Source organism: Megalobrama amblycephala, linkage group LG5 (assembly GCF_018812025.1).
Source record: "Megalobrama amblycephala isolate DHTTF-2021 linkage group LG5, ASM1881202v1, whole genome shotgun sequence".
Taxonomy (NCBI): domain Eukaryota; kingdom Metazoa; phylum Chordata; class Actinopteri; order Cypriniformes; family Xenocyprididae; genus Megalobrama; species Megalobrama amblycephala.
The window spans coordinates 26,043,779-26,064,727 of record NC_063048.1 but is presented as its reverse complement, the minus strand read 5'-3'; the positions used below and the strand labels follow the sequence as shown (position 1 = coordinate 26,064,727).

Here is a 20,949-nt window from a genome sequence, read left to right as displayed (position 1 = left end):
AGGATGAACCAGACAAGCAAACAAAGCTAGCCATGCCGATCTAGCTAGTCAGCTAGCCACAAAGAACATCCTCCTAAACTGCTCATCTTTAACTTACAGAAAAGTTTATAAAAAGCTCTTCCTTTACTTTCAGATCATTATAGTCCAAACATCACACACAATAAAGGCAGAATCACTAAAGTACAGTAGATGAAGAGAATTCTTGTTTCGCCAATAGCTCTAGTACTTATAGTCATATAAGCATTCAAGGCTAGTTTACTTGCTGCTGTTACAATCAGCCATATTGCATGCAATTTATTAGTCTGCTGAGGTAATGCCTGTGTATCTTTCTTCTGTCTTGCTTAGGAACTCCCATTAGTTACCTGATGCCAACACTGTGGTTTAGCTGGTCTGACTATAATTTTGGGCAGCAGCCAAGTAAGAGCAAGAGTATAAGCAGCAAATGGTACATTTACCATTGTGACAACAACTGACCATCAAGAGAAGGTGATAAAGATTTTGAAATTTCTGTAATTCAATAATGTTGAAAAAAATCAATGTATGGAGGTTACAGTTGGATTTCATAGCTATATGTCACAGCTATATGGTGCCACTAGTGATAACTGGTAATGTAAAGTGACACGGATAGGCAGAGAGCAGTAACTTGAAACCAAAGATCAGGAACAAAACTGGCCAAATCTGACCTGATGATTAAAATGAACCATACAAAATCTGGTGACTCATACCTCCACGTCAGCCTTAACCGCATGCAACAACTGTGACACAAGAAACTGAGCAACAACAGCACTGCAATTTATATTTGCTTTATAATTAAGCAGTCAATGATATGATCTAAAAATGTATTTGAAGGTCCATCTAACAGAAATTCATCATGCAACACATCCAATATTATAAAAATATGTATAATTTCAGATATTTAAATATGCAAACGGAAGTAGATGTTAAAATACATTTATTTACATGAATATATTTTAATGAAAAATAATATTTTTTCCATAATGGGGAAACTATCAATCAATTCATTGTATTGTATTCTATTCTATGAATTTTCTAAAGACATGTTGTTCTTTGTCATTTACAAAGTTGAAGTGAGGACATTCTCTTTGAGACGGCTCCAACAGAAGTCAAAAACATTACTGAGGGGCTTAATTTCAAGTTGTCTAGATAGGTGTTCTACCAAATGCCATTCTAGGCTTAATGCTCCTTCCCTTTTCCCACTCCAGTTGGTAATATACTGCATGGAAAAAGTTCCCGGAAATGTGACATGAAGCATTCAAAGAACTCCATAAGCTGATTACTGGAACTTTGTTGAGCACATGATCTGAAAATGTTCAAAGTAACAATGTATCCACCAATGAAAGCTCCTCAAGCTTATGTCTATAGCATCAAGGCTGAAGGATGCATATAAGTTAGGCTATAGGAAAAAAGATATTTGTCCATCACTGACTTTATAAACAACACTCTGCTATTAACTCCCCTAAACTGTATGGCAAAACATGCTTTGTTATTGACAAACCTTCACATAATCTTCACTGGAATGTCTCGGGAAATATCTGTAAGTTTCCATTAAACCATTTTCACTAACTCCCATAACAAATTGGCATATAAGAAAACATCTTTTAGGGTAGCGAAGAGAAATTTGGCTTTGAAAAGGTATAATTTGGTGAAAACCCCAAATGATTTTCACATTATTAGACCCTCTAAAGCATCACATAATGGGATCTAAGCCTATGGAGCAAATCTGTGACAATGAAATGACAAAAACAACCTCTGGGAATTTCTTACATTGGTTACGGTCATTGGTCATGTTCAGAATTTAGAGTCAAAATCAATTAGATTTTCTAAACTTCAGTCTTTAATCCTCTAATTTAGGATTTCTGCAGTGTCAGAGTTCAAACAGTGGTGCTGCAGCCCTTTGAGAGATTGACAAAGACTTTTGGAAAGCTGTGCAAACCAGCATTGTTTGTCGTGTTTTGATGTAGGAGCAAAGAACTGGAGCATATATCTGCATAAGGTCTGTTTATGTTGAAGACAGGTGTTTGTTAAATGCCAAAATGCTGTCTGTTACGCAGAAAGGATGAGACACACGTTACATTTCTTACATAATTGGGTGTGGATGACTGACAACCAGTGGGGTGGTTATAAAAAAGCCCAGCTTTGAGCAGCAAGCTTCATGTTTTCTCAGCTTCCAAGTAGGGGCAGGGAGAGGAATGTTCGGCTACTGCGATTTGCAAGTCATAACTTTGTGGGCGATCTCAGGCAAAGGGTCTTAAAATTCTGTCTGACTGTCTGTGTGTGTGTACATTAGATTGTTTGATCATTAGATCATCAGGGTGCACATGACAAGCCAGTTCTGCCAAGAGCCCACCAGTGAAGATGTGTGACGATATAGCATGAAAAAGCAGTCTCTGTGTTTTCATAATTTTATGGTAAATACTTTATTAGTAACTTCTAAAAATTCTATAAATGCAACATAAGGGATATTAAAGTTAGGATTTGAGAATAACTTCAAATGCTTTAAATAGTATAGTTAATAAGATAAATATTTGCATTTAAATGAAAATAAGAGGATTTAAGGATATTGAATTATGCATTTATATAAACACATAAATAGTAAATACATTTTGTTTGATGATTTTAAAAGAACTTTCGGACCCACTTTATATTAAGTGGCCTTAACTACTATGTACTTACATTTAAATGAATCATTTGATACAATGCACTTATTGTGTACATACATGGTTTTACATTGTACTTATATTTTAAAAACACCTGCATGTAATTACATCTGTAATTAATTTCTGTAATTACATTTATAATTACACTTTTGACCCATCCCTTACACCTTACCCCTACCCTTAAACATACCCATACCACCAAAGCTTTCTCTAACCTTACCCGTATCCCACCTCAATAGCTGCAAACATGTTTTGCAATTCAATATGAACCCAATAAGTACATTGTACTTATTTTTGATGTAAGTACATAGTAGTTTTTTTCAGAACTTTCCTATAGGGAAAAGCTTCTATTGATACAGAAGTGGCCAAAAGTGATGTCCGGAGATTATATTTGTTTTTAATGACTCCACAAGTTTGATTAAACCATCAAAATATGAGGAAAATATGTTTTATTTTATTTATATTTTTTCAATATTTTAAATATGAGGGAAGAACAAAACACTTGGTTAAGGTCTGACAAAATGATTTGGCAAAAAAAAAAAAGGCAAACTAAAGCTTAAGGTTACATTGACTATAACAATCAGTTAATATTTCATTGGTTGTCTCTTGTTTCTTCATGTGTTCATAATTTCTTTGTATGACAGCCTGGTCAAAAACTATGTCTGCACAATTGGCATGTTTAATTGCATTATCACAAATTATTATAATTAATACTACAACTACAAAATATGCTTACAAACACATTTTCAATAATATTTGTATAAATAGGCCTAGTAAAGAAGGCCGGACATCACTTTTGGTCACAACTGTATGTTGTATTTTTATGAGAACCTAATATGTAAATTCTTTGGCATACTGTATGGACTTGTTATTGTTTTGCTTACTGTATATACATTTCTAAGTCATATTAAGCTTCAGGTTATACTGTTAGTAAAGAATTCCATTATAAGGAATCAGAACTGATTTAACTGTATGCAGGAGACTGAAAGTTTTTTTTTTTCAGATACAAAAAAACTGCATAATTTTGTAATATTAATAAATAATAAATAATTTTAATAAAAAATATTTTATGGTTTTAAAATTAATGTGACAAGTGATGTTGTAGATTGCAGTCTTGAAAATCCCACAGAGGAATAACAAATGTCTAATGTGCGAAAATATATTGTGAAGAAATCAAACAGCAAGAATGGCCTGTCAAATCAAGTTTCTAAACTGAGAATTTCCTTGGTAAGTTATTTAGGACAATATGATCTGTACATACTCTGAACAATACCCTTTTAGGCAAAAGAGAATGTGCCAAAGGAAACCAGGCTTTAGAGCCCTGTTTATATACAGTATGCAACAACAAAAGTGAATTCATACCTTCTTTGAGTCTAGATTTACACTGTGCTCACAGCAGGTGATTCCATATAAGGAGGATTATCACTGTTTGTTTATAAATGTCCAAACTGTATGAAAGAAAAAAATACTGGCAGGTTGTTTAAAACATATATCTCTTTAAGTTAGCCTACATAAACATTTCGACCCTTATTCATTTTTTCTATGAAGAGAAACTCTCACCTTTTAAAAAATGCTATTAACTGTTTTTTATCAGCGGGGATGGTTTTACACACTGAGTTTTCCTAATAATACAATTTTATATAAGTATACGTCTATTAAATGAACACTGACTGAAATAAATGAGAAATGTCACTCATCACACAACGCGCGCCTGTTTGACTTCACACTCCCTGTCAGCTGAACTCACCAGAACGCGCTTCTGTGCACACCAGAGCGCGCTAGGGGTCCTAATCATGTTAAACGTCATTTTTCCTTGCTGTGTCCCATTGTTGCCTGAATCAAAAATGCTGACTAGAACTTTGATCTCTGTAAAGCTTAAAATAATAGTCTATAATTGTGACATGCTACTTTTCCTCACTGCGTTTCTTAATAATATGGATACATATTATTTACCAAACGAACTGATTTTTTTTATATTTAGTTTTACTTCTTTACGGGTCCTTTAAGACTAAAGTAAACAGGTTTGGCAGGTGTATCGGAAGTGTACGCTCTCGCTTTTAAACTTCTCTTACCTGCACCAGGTGAGACTACATAAAAGTCAACTTAAAACTTCGAGAAGCTTTCAATCCTGGTGAATAAAGTCGGTTTTTGATAAAAGTAAGTAGAGAACGTTTTTCATTTTCCCTGAGATGAATCGGTAAACCAACGTTTAATCGAGTCGGTTTATTTCTCTGTGCAGTGCTGGGCTGAAATATTCACACGTACGGTGTGATCTACTTATTTAGTGAAGTGCCATTTGTTTTGGTTTACTACTTTTTAAAGTATGACATCACTTCTATATTGCCTAGATTAAACATAAATAGATTCAAAACATTCAGAGTATTCATTCAAACTAAGTGTAAATGTATGTGATTATGGGGCATATTTGATGGTCCCTTAGGAAAATTAACAGAATATGACTTTGACAATAATAAGGTCTGTTAGCCTAATTATATTTTGGTGTAAAATATGATTACCATTGTCAATCTACCCCCCCCCCCCTTTTTTTTTTTTTTTTTTTTTTACTCAAGAGTAGATGATGTAAATAGTAGCTGCATGACGTACACTTTATTTAGCGTCACTGCGGCCACACGTGATTATATAGACTGTCTGCTGTCTTGATTGACAAAAGCAATTAATTTAACCCCTGTGGGAAAGTAGATATGATTTCTCCACCTTGGAGCAGACAGCTTGTCATGATCTGGAGTGTCCCTTCAACATTCCAGTTGCTTTTTTAACATGCATGATGAAAAAGAGAAAGACATGACCTGATTGTGGGAGACTTTGTCGAATGTGTTTAAAACTTTGAAGCTATAATTAAAAACATTATAACTAAAGGGGTTAACTTTGGTTGAATTTGAGGGGATTGTTGGCTGCTTTGTGCCATTTCAGACTTTATTTCATTCTAGAACCACATTTACGTCTTTATTATCCCTTTCGCTTAAAAACACTGATCGATCGTCGGGGAAGCACTGAATGAAGATTCTTGAACCTTTCTGATTAAGTTGTTTGTCCAAAGTGTTAAAGCAACCTCCACTGTAAATGTCAGTGACAGTCAGATGTTTGCGCTCTCTCTCTGTGGATCAATGCTGCATCCGTAATTGTTCATTATCTTTTCCAACTACAAATTAAGACATAATTGCACTGTCCCAGGTATTTGCATTTTTCATGCTTTATTTTGTTATGTTAATCTGGAATTGACTAATTATCTGCGTAAGCGGTAATTATTTGTACAGTAGTAATCACAACAATCATATTCTCATTGTTACGCTTGATATCACAGCTGCATTTATTAGTCCACCCCCTCTGTATGACAGTCACACCACAGGTTTTACATGCATGAGGAAATGAGTGGAAAACAACACCATCTATTATTACCTGGGGACAGTAATAAACCTTACCAAGATGCCCCGAAAAAGCTTTGTTGCTACCGATTCTTGTCAGATTTATACCATGCAAAGTTTATGCTTTATTGTTCTCAAGTCTGTTGAGAAAATATTTATCATGTAAGAGAGAGAACTGCATTCATCTGCAATTCCCCATCCAGATGTTCTCAGTTCACAAAGTTCAGTGCTTTTGCTTGTATATGAATTCCCTTTTTTAATAGCACAATCATTTTTTTTCTGTTGCAGACACATGTATTAAAGCCGTAGGCTTATAGAATAGAAAGAGGGGATTCTTGTATTAGACAAATCAAAAAACGACCCAAGGCTCACTTTAGTCAGTGGCAGCTGACATTAGGTTCAGAAATAGTGCTTCATTTGCTCTTTAATGGCAGTGCTTTTCAAATTATTTTACTTCAGGAAACGGATTTTACAATGGGAATCATGCATTGGCCCAGGACAGTACCAAACGTGTTTATTTTACAAACTAAAGTAAAAAGCATTGGCCCACCAAAGTTCTGTTTGGTTTGTAAATGATCATGTTCTCAGAAGCCAATAATTAACTGCAATGTGTTTGTGTGGTGAACACAAAGTTTTATCAGTAACCTGTATTTAATGTATTTAGGTTGCAGGCATGTCATGCAATCTGTTCATGTTGGGATCTGCTGATTTTGTCTAGCTACTAACAAGGGACATTTATTTGGACCAAAATACTGTACAAATAACAAATATTCATCTTAAATATGCATGATATAATATATGGTTAGTTGCATATTATTATTTGTATTTAGCAGGGCTCAGACAGATGGCCCACTGACCCGGGGCAAGTGTGAAGGAGCTTTGGTCTGGTTGATGAAACCCTTTTGCCCTTTTGGTCTTTTGGTTGCCCCTTTTGTGCTAGTGCTTTCGGAAACTTTCCATGGGAACTTAACCGGGGGAATTTTGGAAATATTCCAATTTGGAAACTTAACAAGAATTTATGGGAATTTATGGAAATTTATGGCAATTAATTGGAAATTTTGGGAAATTTATATAAATTTCTAATATTTATATAAAATGTATCATATACAAACATAAATATAAACATTTTGTTTAGTCATAACATGAAATTTCTTTTTCACATTCAATTAATTCTAATTTAGTAATTATGTAAAATAAATATTTTTATTGCAGCAGTTCTTATGTGTTCTTTTTTTCAGTGTCACATGATCCTTCAGAAGTCATTCTAATATGCTGATTTGATACTCAGTTGCTGTCAATGTTGGAAACAGTTGCACTGCTTAATATTTTTTTGGAACCTGTAATACTTTTTTTTTTTAGGATTCATTGATGAATAAAAAGTTAGAAATCTTTTCTAACAATATCATTTTAATATCACTTTTTTTTTTTTAATCAATTTCACACATCCTTGCTGAATAAATGTATTAATTTCTTTCAAAAATATTACTGACCCCAAAATTTTGACTGGTAGTGTATATTGTTACAAAATATTTCTATTTTAAATGCTGTTCTTTACATTTTTATTCACCAAAGAATCCTGAAAAAAGTATCACAGGTTATAAAAAATATTAAGCAGCACAACTGTTTCCAACATTGATAATTGAGTATCAGATTAGCATATTAGAATAAATTCCGAAGGATCATGTGACACTGAAGACTGGAGTAATGATGCTGAAAATTCAGCTTTGCATCACAGAAATAAATTATATTTTAATGTATATTAAAATAGAAAACCATTATTTTGAATTGTAGTTATATTTCACAATATTACTGTTTTTTCTGTATTTTTGATCAAATGTGCATGTTATGGACTGGGGGAATGCACAGTGCATGCAGGGGGTGTGGCCTCAATAGCCCTGCAGTAAGTAGTGTGCTGTGTGAATGTCAGGGTAAAAATTCAACTGAAATTGCATTAAATCTGGTTGTTTTAACCAAAATTATGTTGCAAGATGTTTTTTTCAACTACATTTAAGTATCCTGTTATAGGCTAACCTGCAATTTTGCAAATTCCCGTTAATTCCCATATATTCCTGTTAATTCCCATATATTCCTGTTAATTCCCATATATTCCCGTTAATTCCCATATATTCCTGTTAATTCCCATATATTCCCGTTAATTCCCATATATTCCCGTTAATTCCCATGGAAAGTTTCCAGCTTAGAAAATTCCCGGAATTTTGCAACCGTAGTTTTTATGCCTTGAAAACTTAAACGTTTAATTATCTGTGATGGTTTTATAAAGAAAAAATATTTTAGTAAACAAAAAAAAATTGTTCAAATGTTTGGGGTCTGTATGTTTATTTATATTATTTATATTTAAAAATGTTTTTGAAAACATGCCTCACAAAGGCTGCATTTATTTAATCAAAAAAAGAAATATTGTTACAATGTTGTTACTCCAGTCCAGTCTACTTACAATGTTGTTTCTCCAGTCTTACTGTACTCAAATAATCCTTCAGAAATAATTTATATATGCAGATTCTGTGCTCAAGAAACGTTGCTTAAGTTAATAATGTTAAAAACAGTTGTGCTGCTTAATATGTTTGTGAAAATGTTTTTTTTTTTTTCAAGATTCATAATGAATATAAAGCTTAAAAGAACAGCATTCATTTGAAATAAAAATCTTTTGTAACATTACAAATGCCTTTACTGTCACTTTTGATCAATTTAACATGTTAATGTTGAACATATTAATTTCTTTACAAAAAATCTGACCCCAAATGACCCCAAACTTTTGATCAGTATTGTAAATATTTCTAGAAAATATAAAAATGGATCATTCTTTTCTGTTTAGGTCAGTGAAAATGTTTGCAGGGCAAGTAAAAATCAGACATACTGGTCAGCGGTATTGCGTAATACCATAATGCATATCGTTAAACAAATTATTTGGCGAAATATGGGGTTGAAATGGCTTACTATTTGCATGACATGACAATGAAATGTCAGTGTCTTAGCTTGCACAGGGTTTTTGTAGCTTTGGTAACGGCAGAGGTTTTTAATAGTGTGAATTTGTAAGCAATACTGCATGGTCTGTCAGATGAGATAACTAATACACTTTTAACACTAGAAAATGTTTTGTTTTTGTTTTGGTTATAGCACAGCTGATCCCTGAAATCACCATTACATTGCTCAGTGCGTACTAATCCACTTTAAAACCACGTCATATGATCAGGTTAGACTGAGGATGACTCAGACAGACATTCTTTTCTGAGGTATTTTGGCATAATGTCTGATAGATGAGATGCTATTTGACATAAGTTACTTACGCAGAAGTCTTGAGGTATCTCCCAGACAGTTTGAAAGCGCGTGGAGTTTTATGATCATTGACGGCAGTTCAGTAGAGTAATTTTTCCAGCGCATTACATCAGGAGCTGAATGACAGTTGAGAGAAGAATTCTCAGCACACAGCTGTTTAATACTAAAAAAATGTGAGTGGAAGAGAATCATAGAGGTGTTACCAGCCACAGCCTGGCATTTACTGCTACAATGTATATGTTCGTAATGAGAGATTGTTATTACCCATAAGCACTTTGTGTAAAATGACCAACTTGATGTTCTCGACTGGTCTTCAGGTCTTAAAAAGTTCATTACTCCAGTTCACTTTCGGAAATCTCGTGCACTTATTTTCAGGCTAGAGCAGTGTTTATATGCTTCTTAAAATAAATAATGGATTGTAGGCACTTTTAAGCGATACAAAAACAGAACATGACCTTGGTCCTCTTTTTTTACTTTGGAAATAATCTGAAACAACTGTGAATGACTTCTTTGTTAGTCATCTGCTTTTTCATGTGATGTCCTGAACTTGGGGAAGTTTTTATGTGAAGGCAAGCATCATTTTTACTTTTGCTCATTTTTAGGGTTAGGAACTTGAACAAACTTTGGTGTGCAATCTGAATGAGCCATGGATAGGAATAGATTTTTGACCCTTTTGTGTTGTGTAACAGTAGTATATAGTGATGGAAGTGTGTTACTTAAAAAATAACCATTGAGTGATTCATTTGTAGTTGTAAATAATATACATCAACAGCCCTTTAAAATTTCAAGGATGCTAAATTACAGCAGCCGTTGTCAATCTGATACTTTTTTGTTTACATTTTTACTGTGTAAAAAAGGTTGAACAAGGTCAAATATTTAACATGTGTTTATGACATTTGTCACTTTTGTACCTATTCAACTTACAAATGAACTCTATTCATCGATTCGAAAGTAGAGAACATTTATCTTGAAAACAAGGGTAGCATGTTTCTAGAGTGACAAATTCCTCACATAAGGAGGAAGTCAAAACCATCACCTATGTGTATATAAACATTCTTATAACCAAAATGTATGTCGTTCAATACGGGTTATATATTCAGAACATTTGGACTAGTAATCAATCATTTTTTCTCTTTGAAAGTTCACACAAAACATATTTTTTTAAACTTCAATCCAGTCCTGTATTTGTGGCAGATTAGGTTTATACCAACATCTAGTTATAGCTTTTTTTGCTTGAAGCAAGAAGTATTCTGTACATTTGCTCCTACCATTGAAACATTGCCAAGATAAAGTCATCAGTTATCATTGGTTAGTGACTTGTCAAAGTCTGTCTCATTAAGAATGTCTCGAGCAGCATTAGTTGGACAGAACAGCCTAAATGGTGGCAGACCTGGTATTACTAAATTGAATTATTTAAGCAGGTGCATACAGGAGAATCGTCTTGTTGATGTGGCCGGTATTGCAAGAATTCCTCAACTGGAAAGACTGCGTTGAAAGTGACATTTTGCAAGTACCACAGAACCAAACCACAGAAAGTGTGCACCTGCCAAAAACAACTCTTATTTGTTGCAAAATGGTGCTTGAGCACCCCAATATATCCAGTGATTCATCCCTCAAAAATCAGTTCGTAGAAAGCGATGCATTAATCAGTGTCGCAAAATGAGGGTGTGGTGGTATTTAAAAGGAATGCTTTTGTAGTATACTGTACATCGGGTGCAGTGTTTGTATGGATTCATATTATTCGAAAATACTTTAAAATGTCATGCATGCATACAGTGACTTGAATACACCCCTTTTAGATATACATTTTTTTGGGGGCATAAAAACGTGCTGCTGATATATTGAAATTATTAGTAGCCTAATTCATATTTGCAAAAAATAATTTTTACCTGGAAATATATTTTAAAACTTCTGAAAATAATAATTAAGATATGTACGCTCACATTTATTCAAGCTGTAAGGAAAATGTTATTTATTTGATGGTTACACCACAGTAATTTTTATGTTAAAATTTCTCAAATCTTTTCTATAAACTTGCATTTTAAATGAGATTTTAAGTGATTTTTCTTTATCTTGGACACTGTTATTTATTTGACTTTTATCTTTTTCTATATGTTGTAAATGGGAATTTACCTGCATCAGTGTTTTAGATGGCTTTTAGATGGGCTGGGATAAGATGTAATGAGTAACAACTGGAGGAAAGGCAAATCTGACTCAGTGACTCATGGGAGACACATTTCTTTGACCCAAAGTCATCAGCATGAATATTAACACATTAATCACTGATTGTAAGGCTATTATAATTAGTGCAATTATCATTGAGATGAGCAAAATAATAATAATTTGTTTATGTTGACATTTGATGCATTACTGAATAATTAACAGGAACAGGCAATTGTGGTGACTTCAAATCTCTGTCACCTTGAACAAGTGGTTAAATATTATAAATTGCCTATAGCCTGGTAGTACATAGTAAAAAATGCCATGAGTCATTTACATAGTAGAGTTGAAAGCATTCAGGAAGATGCCCAACGCCCTACAAATTTAGTCTACTAGACATTTGACATTTCAGATTGATGGAATGTGAGAACATTATGTATCTTCTGACGTTTCTTTTACAGTGAATAACCCTATTCCTGCTAACCTAAAGTCTGAGGCCAAGAAGGCCGGCAAGATCCTCAGAGAGTTCACAGAAATATCCAACAGAATGGGGCCTGATAAACTTATTCCAGGTAACTGTTGTCGCTGCTGTTGTAAACCAGTTAGAAGGCAATGGAAAAACATTTGTCTTTTAGTTATGGGGATTAATTGAATTAATTGAATTCAAATGATTCATTTTTTCTGAGTCTGAGAACAAAGGGTTCAGTATCATATTTGTACCATATATGTATGAATATTTTCTTTTTGGTAACCTTGTGTAAAAGCACTGCAAATGTTCTGTTTTGGGCAATTTAATGTATAAATTATTATTACATTAATTATTTAATATGAATTAGTTTAATCACTCTGACCCATATGGAACAATTCAAACAACAATATTAATTTATTAATTTAAGCAAATTATGTGATTATTTGCAGTTAATGAAATTAATTTATTTAATTGTTTGACAGCCATAACTTTATTAAATGTATTTCTCAGTTTAATAGACAAATTATGAAGTTCTAAGATTGTTTTCTTATTTACACAATACAGTGGCTCCACAAAGTATTTGTAAGCTTACAGTGAACACTTAAAAATTTCAAAGCATTAAATAAGAAAATATCAAACCAAGTGGTTTCTGCACACAAATGATTTTAGACCAGAGAACTAACTTTTCAGATGTATTTTTATAAACATTTTGCCAGTGGTCCCAAGATGATTTTTAGTGGATGAAGTCAGTTCTCTCAAATTTCATACAGGTGTAATTCAATTCACCTACGGACATGCTCTTCATTTCATGCTCATTATCTGTTGTTTTATGCTTTAAACTTAAAGGTACACTATGGCCTGGTTTCACAGACAGGGTTTAGATTAAGCCAGGATTAAGCCTTAGTTTAATTAGGATACTTAAAGAGTTATTTCACCCAAAAATGAAATTTCAGTCATTAATTACTCACCCTCATGTAGTTCCAAACCAAACCCGTAAGACCTTCATTCATCTTCAGAACTCAAATTACGATATTTTTCTTAATGAAATTCGAGAGTTTTTTTTATCCACCATAGAAAGCAATGTAATTATCACATTCAAGGTCCAGAAAAGTAGAGACCTCGTTAAAATAGTCAATGTGACTACAGTGGCTCAACCTTAATGTTATGAAACGACAAGAATACTTTTTGTGCGCAAAAACAGCAAAAATAATGACTTTATTCAACAATATCCTGTCATTCTCCTACGCTGTTTACGTTGTATAGACTGTGTAACGCTTTTGGGTTCTACGTCAGAACACCAGCTCTCTTTTTGCCAGCAGACTTTCCTCTGTTCTGCGTTTTTTTTTTTTTTTTTTTTTTTTTTTTTAAAACTGGTGATTCCCCAGAGAGATTTAGAGTTCACCATTTCAAACTTTCTCACTCGTTGTGACAATTAAACTATGCTGCTCCCACGCCATACTGCATCAAAGTAGCCATAACTTTTCTCTTTTTACGGCTATGACGAGACACACACGGGTGAGTGACGCATGTATGCAAATCCCCGCGAAAACCATCCCGTCAGGGCTAAAATATAAACATTTAAAAAAGGCTTACCATAGTGAGGTAAGACAAAAACACACACTGGAAGAAGGATTGATGATGTATTGACTCATTATTTAAATTTTAAAAAGTTACACAGTGTACCTTTTAATTTTAGTGAAATGTTTTAAAATAAAAAAAAATAGTTTTGTGCCAAAAATTAAATGCCACTTTTATATATTGATATGTTTATGCATTGACATTGATACATTTTTATTTTTCTAAATACCATGGTTTCTTGTGGTTTAAGAGCGTAGACTAATCCTGATGCAGTAATAGCACACATGCCAGACATGTAAGTGCTATTAACTGCTCAAAGTTAGCATTTCTGTTGACTGATGTCATTTGTATACAAGACCAGCAGTCTTTCTGCCAGTCCATTGCCAAGTATCTGTTCATGCATGTCTTCAGAATGTGACATGAATGCAACTCACTCAGTGACTTCACCATATCTGTGCAACCTGTGCGAAAACACAATGCACCAATCAACTCTGCCTACCTGTTTCATCTTGCATTTACAGATTGATTGATTTTTTTTATTTATATATTTCAGTCTTTGTGTTTAGATTCAGAAGAGTTTTGCCTGCACAAGTCCAGTTGTAATATCTCATATTCATTTACTTCTATCTTTTCCACAACCTGACACCAGCCCATGTCATTGCCAAGGCTCAGGGACTCGCCATCCTGTCAGTCTTCAAAGCGGGTTTCATGATCACTGCGAGGGGTGGCAGTGGGATAGTGATCGCAAGACTTGCTGATGGAAGTAAGTTGGTTTTCCGTCTTTTCTGACGTTTATTTTAAGTGTAAAATATATTTACACGAATATTTGCTTGGTGAGGTCAGGTGATTGTACGGGTTTGTGACTTAAACTGTACAGTACATGTTCAGAAATGTATTCCTTTTCATTTATCTTCATGTCTAAAGCATAACTATTACAACAAATTAGACCAATTTGAGTAAATAGGGAGGTTTAATGGGTTTTGGTATAATTGATGTCTGGCAGCTGCCTTAGCAACATTCTAAACTGTATAAACAAAACACTCCTTATGGTCATTTAGAGCTTCATTGTTTTTACTCATTTAACTTGTACATTATTCAGAGACGATACAAGTTCAGAAGATTTTTTGAGTATTGTAGTAATCATTATTGAAACTTTGGTAATAGCTGTTATAGTGGACAAATAGTCCCATGTTTTGGCACTATATTTTAATCTCGGAAAAAAAAGTTGAAGAAAGACCATTTTGACTTGTTATATATATTTGATATATATTTTATATATTTGACTTGACATATATATATATATATATATATATATATATATATATATATATATATATATAGTGTAACGTTTTTTTGTTTTGTTTTTCATTTTAATGTTTTTCGTTTTCTGCTTTCTGTTATGAAGGATGGTCTGCTCCTTCAGCAATTGGTATTGCTGGACTCGGTGGAGGATTTGAAATTGGTCTGGAGGTAAGTTTTTATTTGACACCAGACTCTCTAAAGTTGCTTTTCCACTGTAATTACCTGGAACAATTTGTCCCAGGAAATTTTTTCCCCCAGACCTGTTGCTGTCTGTGTTTCCACTGCGGTCTAAAGTACCGTGAAGATTAAGTCCGGTGACGTAGGGCTGTGCGCAACTTTACAGCTCCAGCTGGATTCTGTCCTCCACATATAAGCTTAATAAAACCTGAACCTCGTCATCGGTCCATCAGTCATATTTTTTAAACTCCATTGATGATTCAAATAGCAAACAACTCACGCACCGCAACAGACTTTTTAAAATGGTGGTTGAAATAAAATGCTGCGTGGAGTCAACCAATCAAAATGCTGGAACTTCATTTAGACCCTAGATTCTGGGGAAAGTTCCTGGTGGAAATGCGTCTTAAAAGAACATTCAGATATAAATTGGGTTTTTGGCTAAATAGTTTTTTTTTTTTTTTTTTTAAGCTGTGAGAAGGTCATTTTTTCGTTACTTTAAAATTCCTTTTGGGTTCTTTGGTAGATGTTTTTTTTTAACATCAATAGATAATGAATAGTCAAAAAAACATCTGACTAGACATAACCATAGGTAACATGATAAGCACCTTAGTAGTAGATACAAAAAGTTTCTCACATATTTTGTGCTGAATCAGAGAGTCAGTTAGAGAGTCAGTAAAGTGTTCAAGAACAGTTATGCAACATGTTTATTCACGTATCAGATGAACATCTTGGACTACACTATGCTGTATGCCTATGGATTATGCTCCGTATGCAGACACTATAGGTTCTTCATCAGGGTATAATTTGTAAATTACTTCACATGCAATGTCATGGAAAAAATGTTTTCTTTCCATCGAGATTGTCTGAGTCATGCATAGACAAGAACATCAAGACACTAAAATATTTGCCCTGTCTGACTTGGCTGTCTTGTTTTGTATTTCTTTTTCTTTCCATCATCTCCCTAATAAAACATATATGTTATTAGAGCTGTCAATCATTTAGAATAATTAATCGTGAATAATCTTATAGGCTAGTTTTAATTATGAAGAAAACCAATTAATTTTCTTAGGTTTCAAGAAAACAAATTGATATGCTTTTGTGTGATTCTTAATGTAAGCAACAAATAAATAAATAAACAATAAAACGTAGCAACTGCCTTCACACTTTATGGACTTAATCTTGCAAAAAAAGTTTTGCAAATTACTTTACTTTCATCAAATATACAACCCGGGTTTGATTTATAATTAAATTTCACTATCATTTACTCAAACAGGTGCTCCCCAAAATAATTGTTTACTTTTGATTTGAATTGAAGTAATGTCAACAGTAAGTTTTCCCTGAATCTTGCAAGGTGTTCTGTAAAAGCATGATCCATTATGAATTACTCATTACGACCTTTTCCCTAAACCACAGGTCAGCCTTTTGTTGGGAGCTATTTGTAGCTCAAGTGCTGGCTTCATCATTTTTCAAAGCGTAAAGTGGATTCTCATATCTCTGGCACAGGAAATCACTGTGCATGTGTCCAGCGAGGTCATTTGTCAGCATCAGGCAGAAGTTGCACTTTTGTTTCCTGACCTTGGATTGCAGCTCGGATGAGTCATTTGTGTACCGAGCGCCTGTGCATCTTGACAGTCTTGATTAATTTCTCGAGTAGCCTTCAGGCACTGTGGTTAGCACTGCGGTCTCTGTCTCTCAGTATGTAGCAACACACCTGATAAGTAGCAAGGGAGTACAGGAAATATCGATTTTATCTTTAGGCATTAAAACCAGAGTATGTCTGAAACCGGTCCAAATCTTTCGATACCAAACGCTGAATATAGAGCTAGTTTTTTAATGTTTTGCTGGTGACAGATGCACAATAGTTGGCATAAGTGCTTGTCAGAGTGATATATAGCTAGATTATGCATTAAGGACACACTCGCTTACTAACTAACATCACATGGCCTGGTGCTGATTTTATAAACCGAGAGAGAAAATCATGAAAAGAGTGATGCCAGTTGTGAGACTAGAATAGGCAGTTCTGAGTATCTGGTGAAATATGTGAGTGTTTTAGGGCTGGGCAGTATGAGATTCGGCTATATTGTTTATACCACAGCACATCTGTGGCACGATTTTAAAAATACTACAGTTCTTTGAATATAATGACTGTCGTTTAGTTTTTATTTATATTTAGGTAAAGGCACAAGGTATTTGATACCCGACTTATCATTCTTATCCTCTCTCCTTTTTTTGTTTGTTTGTTTAAAATTCAAAATGTATAATGTAACAAAAAAAAAGTATTTAATGTAATTAATTTAATTTAAACTTTCTTTGAAATTACATCCCATCACCATTCACTTTCAGTGTAAGTAAAATTCATATTGAATTATTTTTATATTCATTTTTTAGTTTGAAATTCAAATTGTGTAAAGTTTAAATAAAAAATTAAGAAATCTGAAAAACAATTAAATTCAGACTTTCTTTGACATCCCATGGTCACCATTTAGTTTCAGTGTAAGTAAAATTCTTCTTGTGAGAAGGAAAAAAGTCATTTTTAGGTAAACCGTCCCTCTAATGCTTCACATAAAACATGACATCTGTCCATCTGTCTCTTTTCATCTCCAGTCATCAGATTTTGTCATCATCTTGAATCAGAGGAGAGCTGTGGATGCTTTTAGTAAAGGAGGCAATCTTACACTTGGAGGAAACTGCACTGTTGCTGTTGGGCCTCTTGGCAGGTATGTGAGTTGATTTTAAAGTGTAGTACCCCATTCTGTTGCCAGGGGTCAGAAGAGAGGGAATAATGGAGAGTGAAGGTTTGGAAACTTGGGTTCTTTGAGCAAATGTCCACTGTTAAGTATCAGTGTCGTAAATGAAATGACACTTTTATTACTAAAGTGTTTTATTTTTTATCTGGATGCATCTGTGTCACTTGGCTGACTTCTGATTAAAATCAAAGGTTATGGCTTAAAGAAAAAAGGCAATATGTTAGGCAATTGATGTTATGATTTTTTTTTTTTTTATGTTACTGAAAGTGCTGCCAAAGCAATGTGGACAGGAATGAGAAAAGGATTGTTCAGGCCTTGAACGTTTGTGAGTTGCATTGCGTTTTATTAATTTGAAAAATCGAGTGTTGAAGCCCATTTGTTTGGAGAACAAGTGTTTTTAAAATGTTTACATAGGCGATGGAGGGCTTTGACAGCATTTCTCTGATGGTATAAATAAGCTGTCTAATGTTTTTGAACTGTTGTTTTAGTGCATTTATGGATAGCAATGAAAGAAAAAGCTCTTGCTGAATGTTGCAAAAAAATCAACAAAATATAAAAGCATCTATTTTTATTATTTCACAAGGGACTAATTTTCTCTGATGACATGTTTATACAAAAAATGTATACAGTTGTGAGCTGCCAGCTTAAGCTTTCATACGCAACACAGTCATTCGTAATTTGACAAGCATGAACCTGTGTGGAAAATACTGTGAGAATTATAGATAATAAAGGGTATCCATACTGTACATTAGGAGCCATTCAGTAGTGCTAGTTTAAATGACAGCTGCATTGTTCTAAGGTGAATCAGTGATTTTATCTTTATTGACGGATTCTGCTGTGTTCATGCTTGTTTGGAAAGTCCTTTTTTGTTCTCACTGCTTTAATTGTTGTTTATGGATCTCTCCAGAATAGAGCTGCAAGCAATATTGTACTGAATGGGTGCCTGCTGCACTACAGTAGCTTTGAAAACTAACACTTAATGTGGATCTATTTTTTTTTTTTTTGGCTTAGATTAGATCGGGTTTGGATTTGGTTTGGCAGCAATGACTGCAGGGTCCATGTGCTCTTTTGAAATGAGTTATTTTTGGAATAGAACCTTCTTACCACCTACTAGGATATATTTTATATAAATGTTACATCTCATTATTTTAATAAAATCAAGGTTTGCATCAAAATCAAGGTCTCTTTTAAGAACATAGTTATTTAGTTAGTGGACAGTGAAACATGGATATTTTATAAATATTTTAAAGGGGAATACAATGTTTTAAAGGTCCCGTTCTTCATGATCCCATGTTTCAAACTTTAGTTAGTGTGTAATGTTGTTGTTAGAGTATAAATAAAATCTGTAAAATTTTAAAGCTCAAAGGTCAATGCCAAGCGAGATGTTTTATTTAACAGAAGTCGCCTACATCGAACAGCCAGTTTGGACTACATCCCTCTACTTCCTTCTTTAATGACGTCACTAAAACAGTTTTTTGACTAACCTCCGCCCACAGGAATACACAAGAGTTGCGTTTGTAGAGTGTGTTTGTCGCCATGTCGTCGAAACGCTGTTATTTTCATCCCGCAGTCCAATCACCGGGTCTGATTCCGGCTCAAATTGATAGGGTAAAATTAAAGACATGTTTACAATAACGCTGAGCGCATGCATCTCCACGTTATGGTAAGAGGCGTGACCTTTCCGGGACCTTTCCGCTAAGCTGCTGTCGAATCACAACACAGGAACCGCTGGCACAATCAGAACTCGTTACGTATTTCTGAAGGAGGGACTTCATAGAACAAGGAAGTCATCAGCCCGTTTTTATGACAGTGGAAACAGCGGTATACAGATAAGTAAATTATGTGAAAAATACTGTGTTTTTTACACGCGAAACATGAACACATGTTATATTGCACACTATAAACACAATCAAAGCTTCAAAAAACCACGAAAAACGGGACCTTTAAATTACTGTACCTTTCAGAACTGAAAATCATCTCTTTGGTCTGTAAAGATTAGTTTGGTGAAAGCTAGTTTGGCCATTCCAACATTTTTTATGTCGAAACTTTGTAGCATTAATATATGACTGTCCAAATGTACACACAGAATCTGCTGTTTTTGACTGTGTAGCACCTACCGCTCTGCACGTCCTTCCAGTGTTTCCTAATGTTAGAATTAGCAATGAGTGAAGTTTTTTCTAATTTATTTTTTTAACTGCTGCAGTGTGCTTTTGCTATTTAAACACATGAAGAGGGTGTTTACACAGAAGTCTTAAAGGGGTACTTCATAGCTGACAAAACTGGTGCTACCTGATTAGAGAAAATAAAAATAAAAAAGGCTCTTGTCTTCAAATAGGTTAGAGGCTGCTCACTGCAAAGCCATAGGTGGAGCGTGAAGTCCAGCTCCACCCTCTCTGGATGTAATTTGGACATAATGGGTGGAGCTACAATGTCCAACAACACCCTAACCCTACCCATAACTTTATCCCTCCACCTATTAGATCCACAGAGGTAGAGCTGGACTAGGTCAAGCCCAACCCATGACGTGGAGCTGGACGACATTTGGCTCTGCAGTGAGCACCACTTGGAATAGGGAGGAAAACTTCAACACCCATAATGCACTGGGCATGTTGCTGTCCAAGACCACTCCTGTCTGTTATGGATATGCTTACCAGAGTCAAATACCGCTTTGCTTTAGTAGGAAATACTTCTTAGCAAACTTTTAGGTATAACATTTTTTAGTGTTGTTTTCGTTTGCAAGAATTTAAAGAGTAAACGTTTAGCGGGAGTGAGTTACTTTCAGTTTTCAGGCAAGAATCCATACATGATGTAGGCAGTGGTCAAAGGCTGCAAAGAATCATAAATATGGAGAGAATGCTGTGACGGAAAATCTGAAAAGTTTAGTCAACATTTCAAATTCGATGACTTTTAACGCAATGTTTTATGCCAAAATGGAGGGGAAAAAATAAAGAAACTGCAGTTTTCACAAAAGCCCTGGAGATGTCAAAAGCGTATTTTTGCTGACAAATAAACATGAATTTCTTGGTCCAGGTAACACAGAGAACAAGTAAACATTATTTATTTACATATACTACTGACACTGTAACAATACAAAGGTTAAAAATGACTTTTAATGCTAAAAGAGAAAGAAAGGGCTTCAAAGGGTCAAAGAGAGGATTGAA

The 20,949-nt window shown here is 34.3% G+C and overlaps 1 protein-coding gene across 2 annotated transcripts in view; it reads left to right on the top strand.

The window, feature by feature from the left end:
• Positions 1-4,644: 4,644 nt before the first annotated feature.
• sh3yl1 (SH3 and SYLF domain containing 1) overlaps positions 4,645-20,949 on the top strand; it is a 33,496-nt gene continuing 17,191 nt past the window's right edge. The window contains exons 1-5 of one of the 2 annotated variants that reach the window (XM_048191529.1): positions 4,645-4,759; positions 11,977-12,087; positions 14,212-14,325; positions 14,968-15,032; positions 17,646-17,758. In XM_048191529.1, coding sequence (XP_048047486.1) covers positions 12,063-12,087; positions 14,212-14,325; positions 14,968-15,032; positions 17,646-17,758 — 317 coding nt within the window. In that variant the 5' untranslated portion in view covers positions 4,645-4,759; positions 11,977-12,062. Of the gene's footprint in view, positions 4,836-11,976; positions 12,088-14,211; positions 14,326-14,967; positions 15,033-17,645; positions 17,759-20,949 lie in introns of both variants that reach the window. The other variant, XM_048191528.1, reaches the window with a different exon arrangement.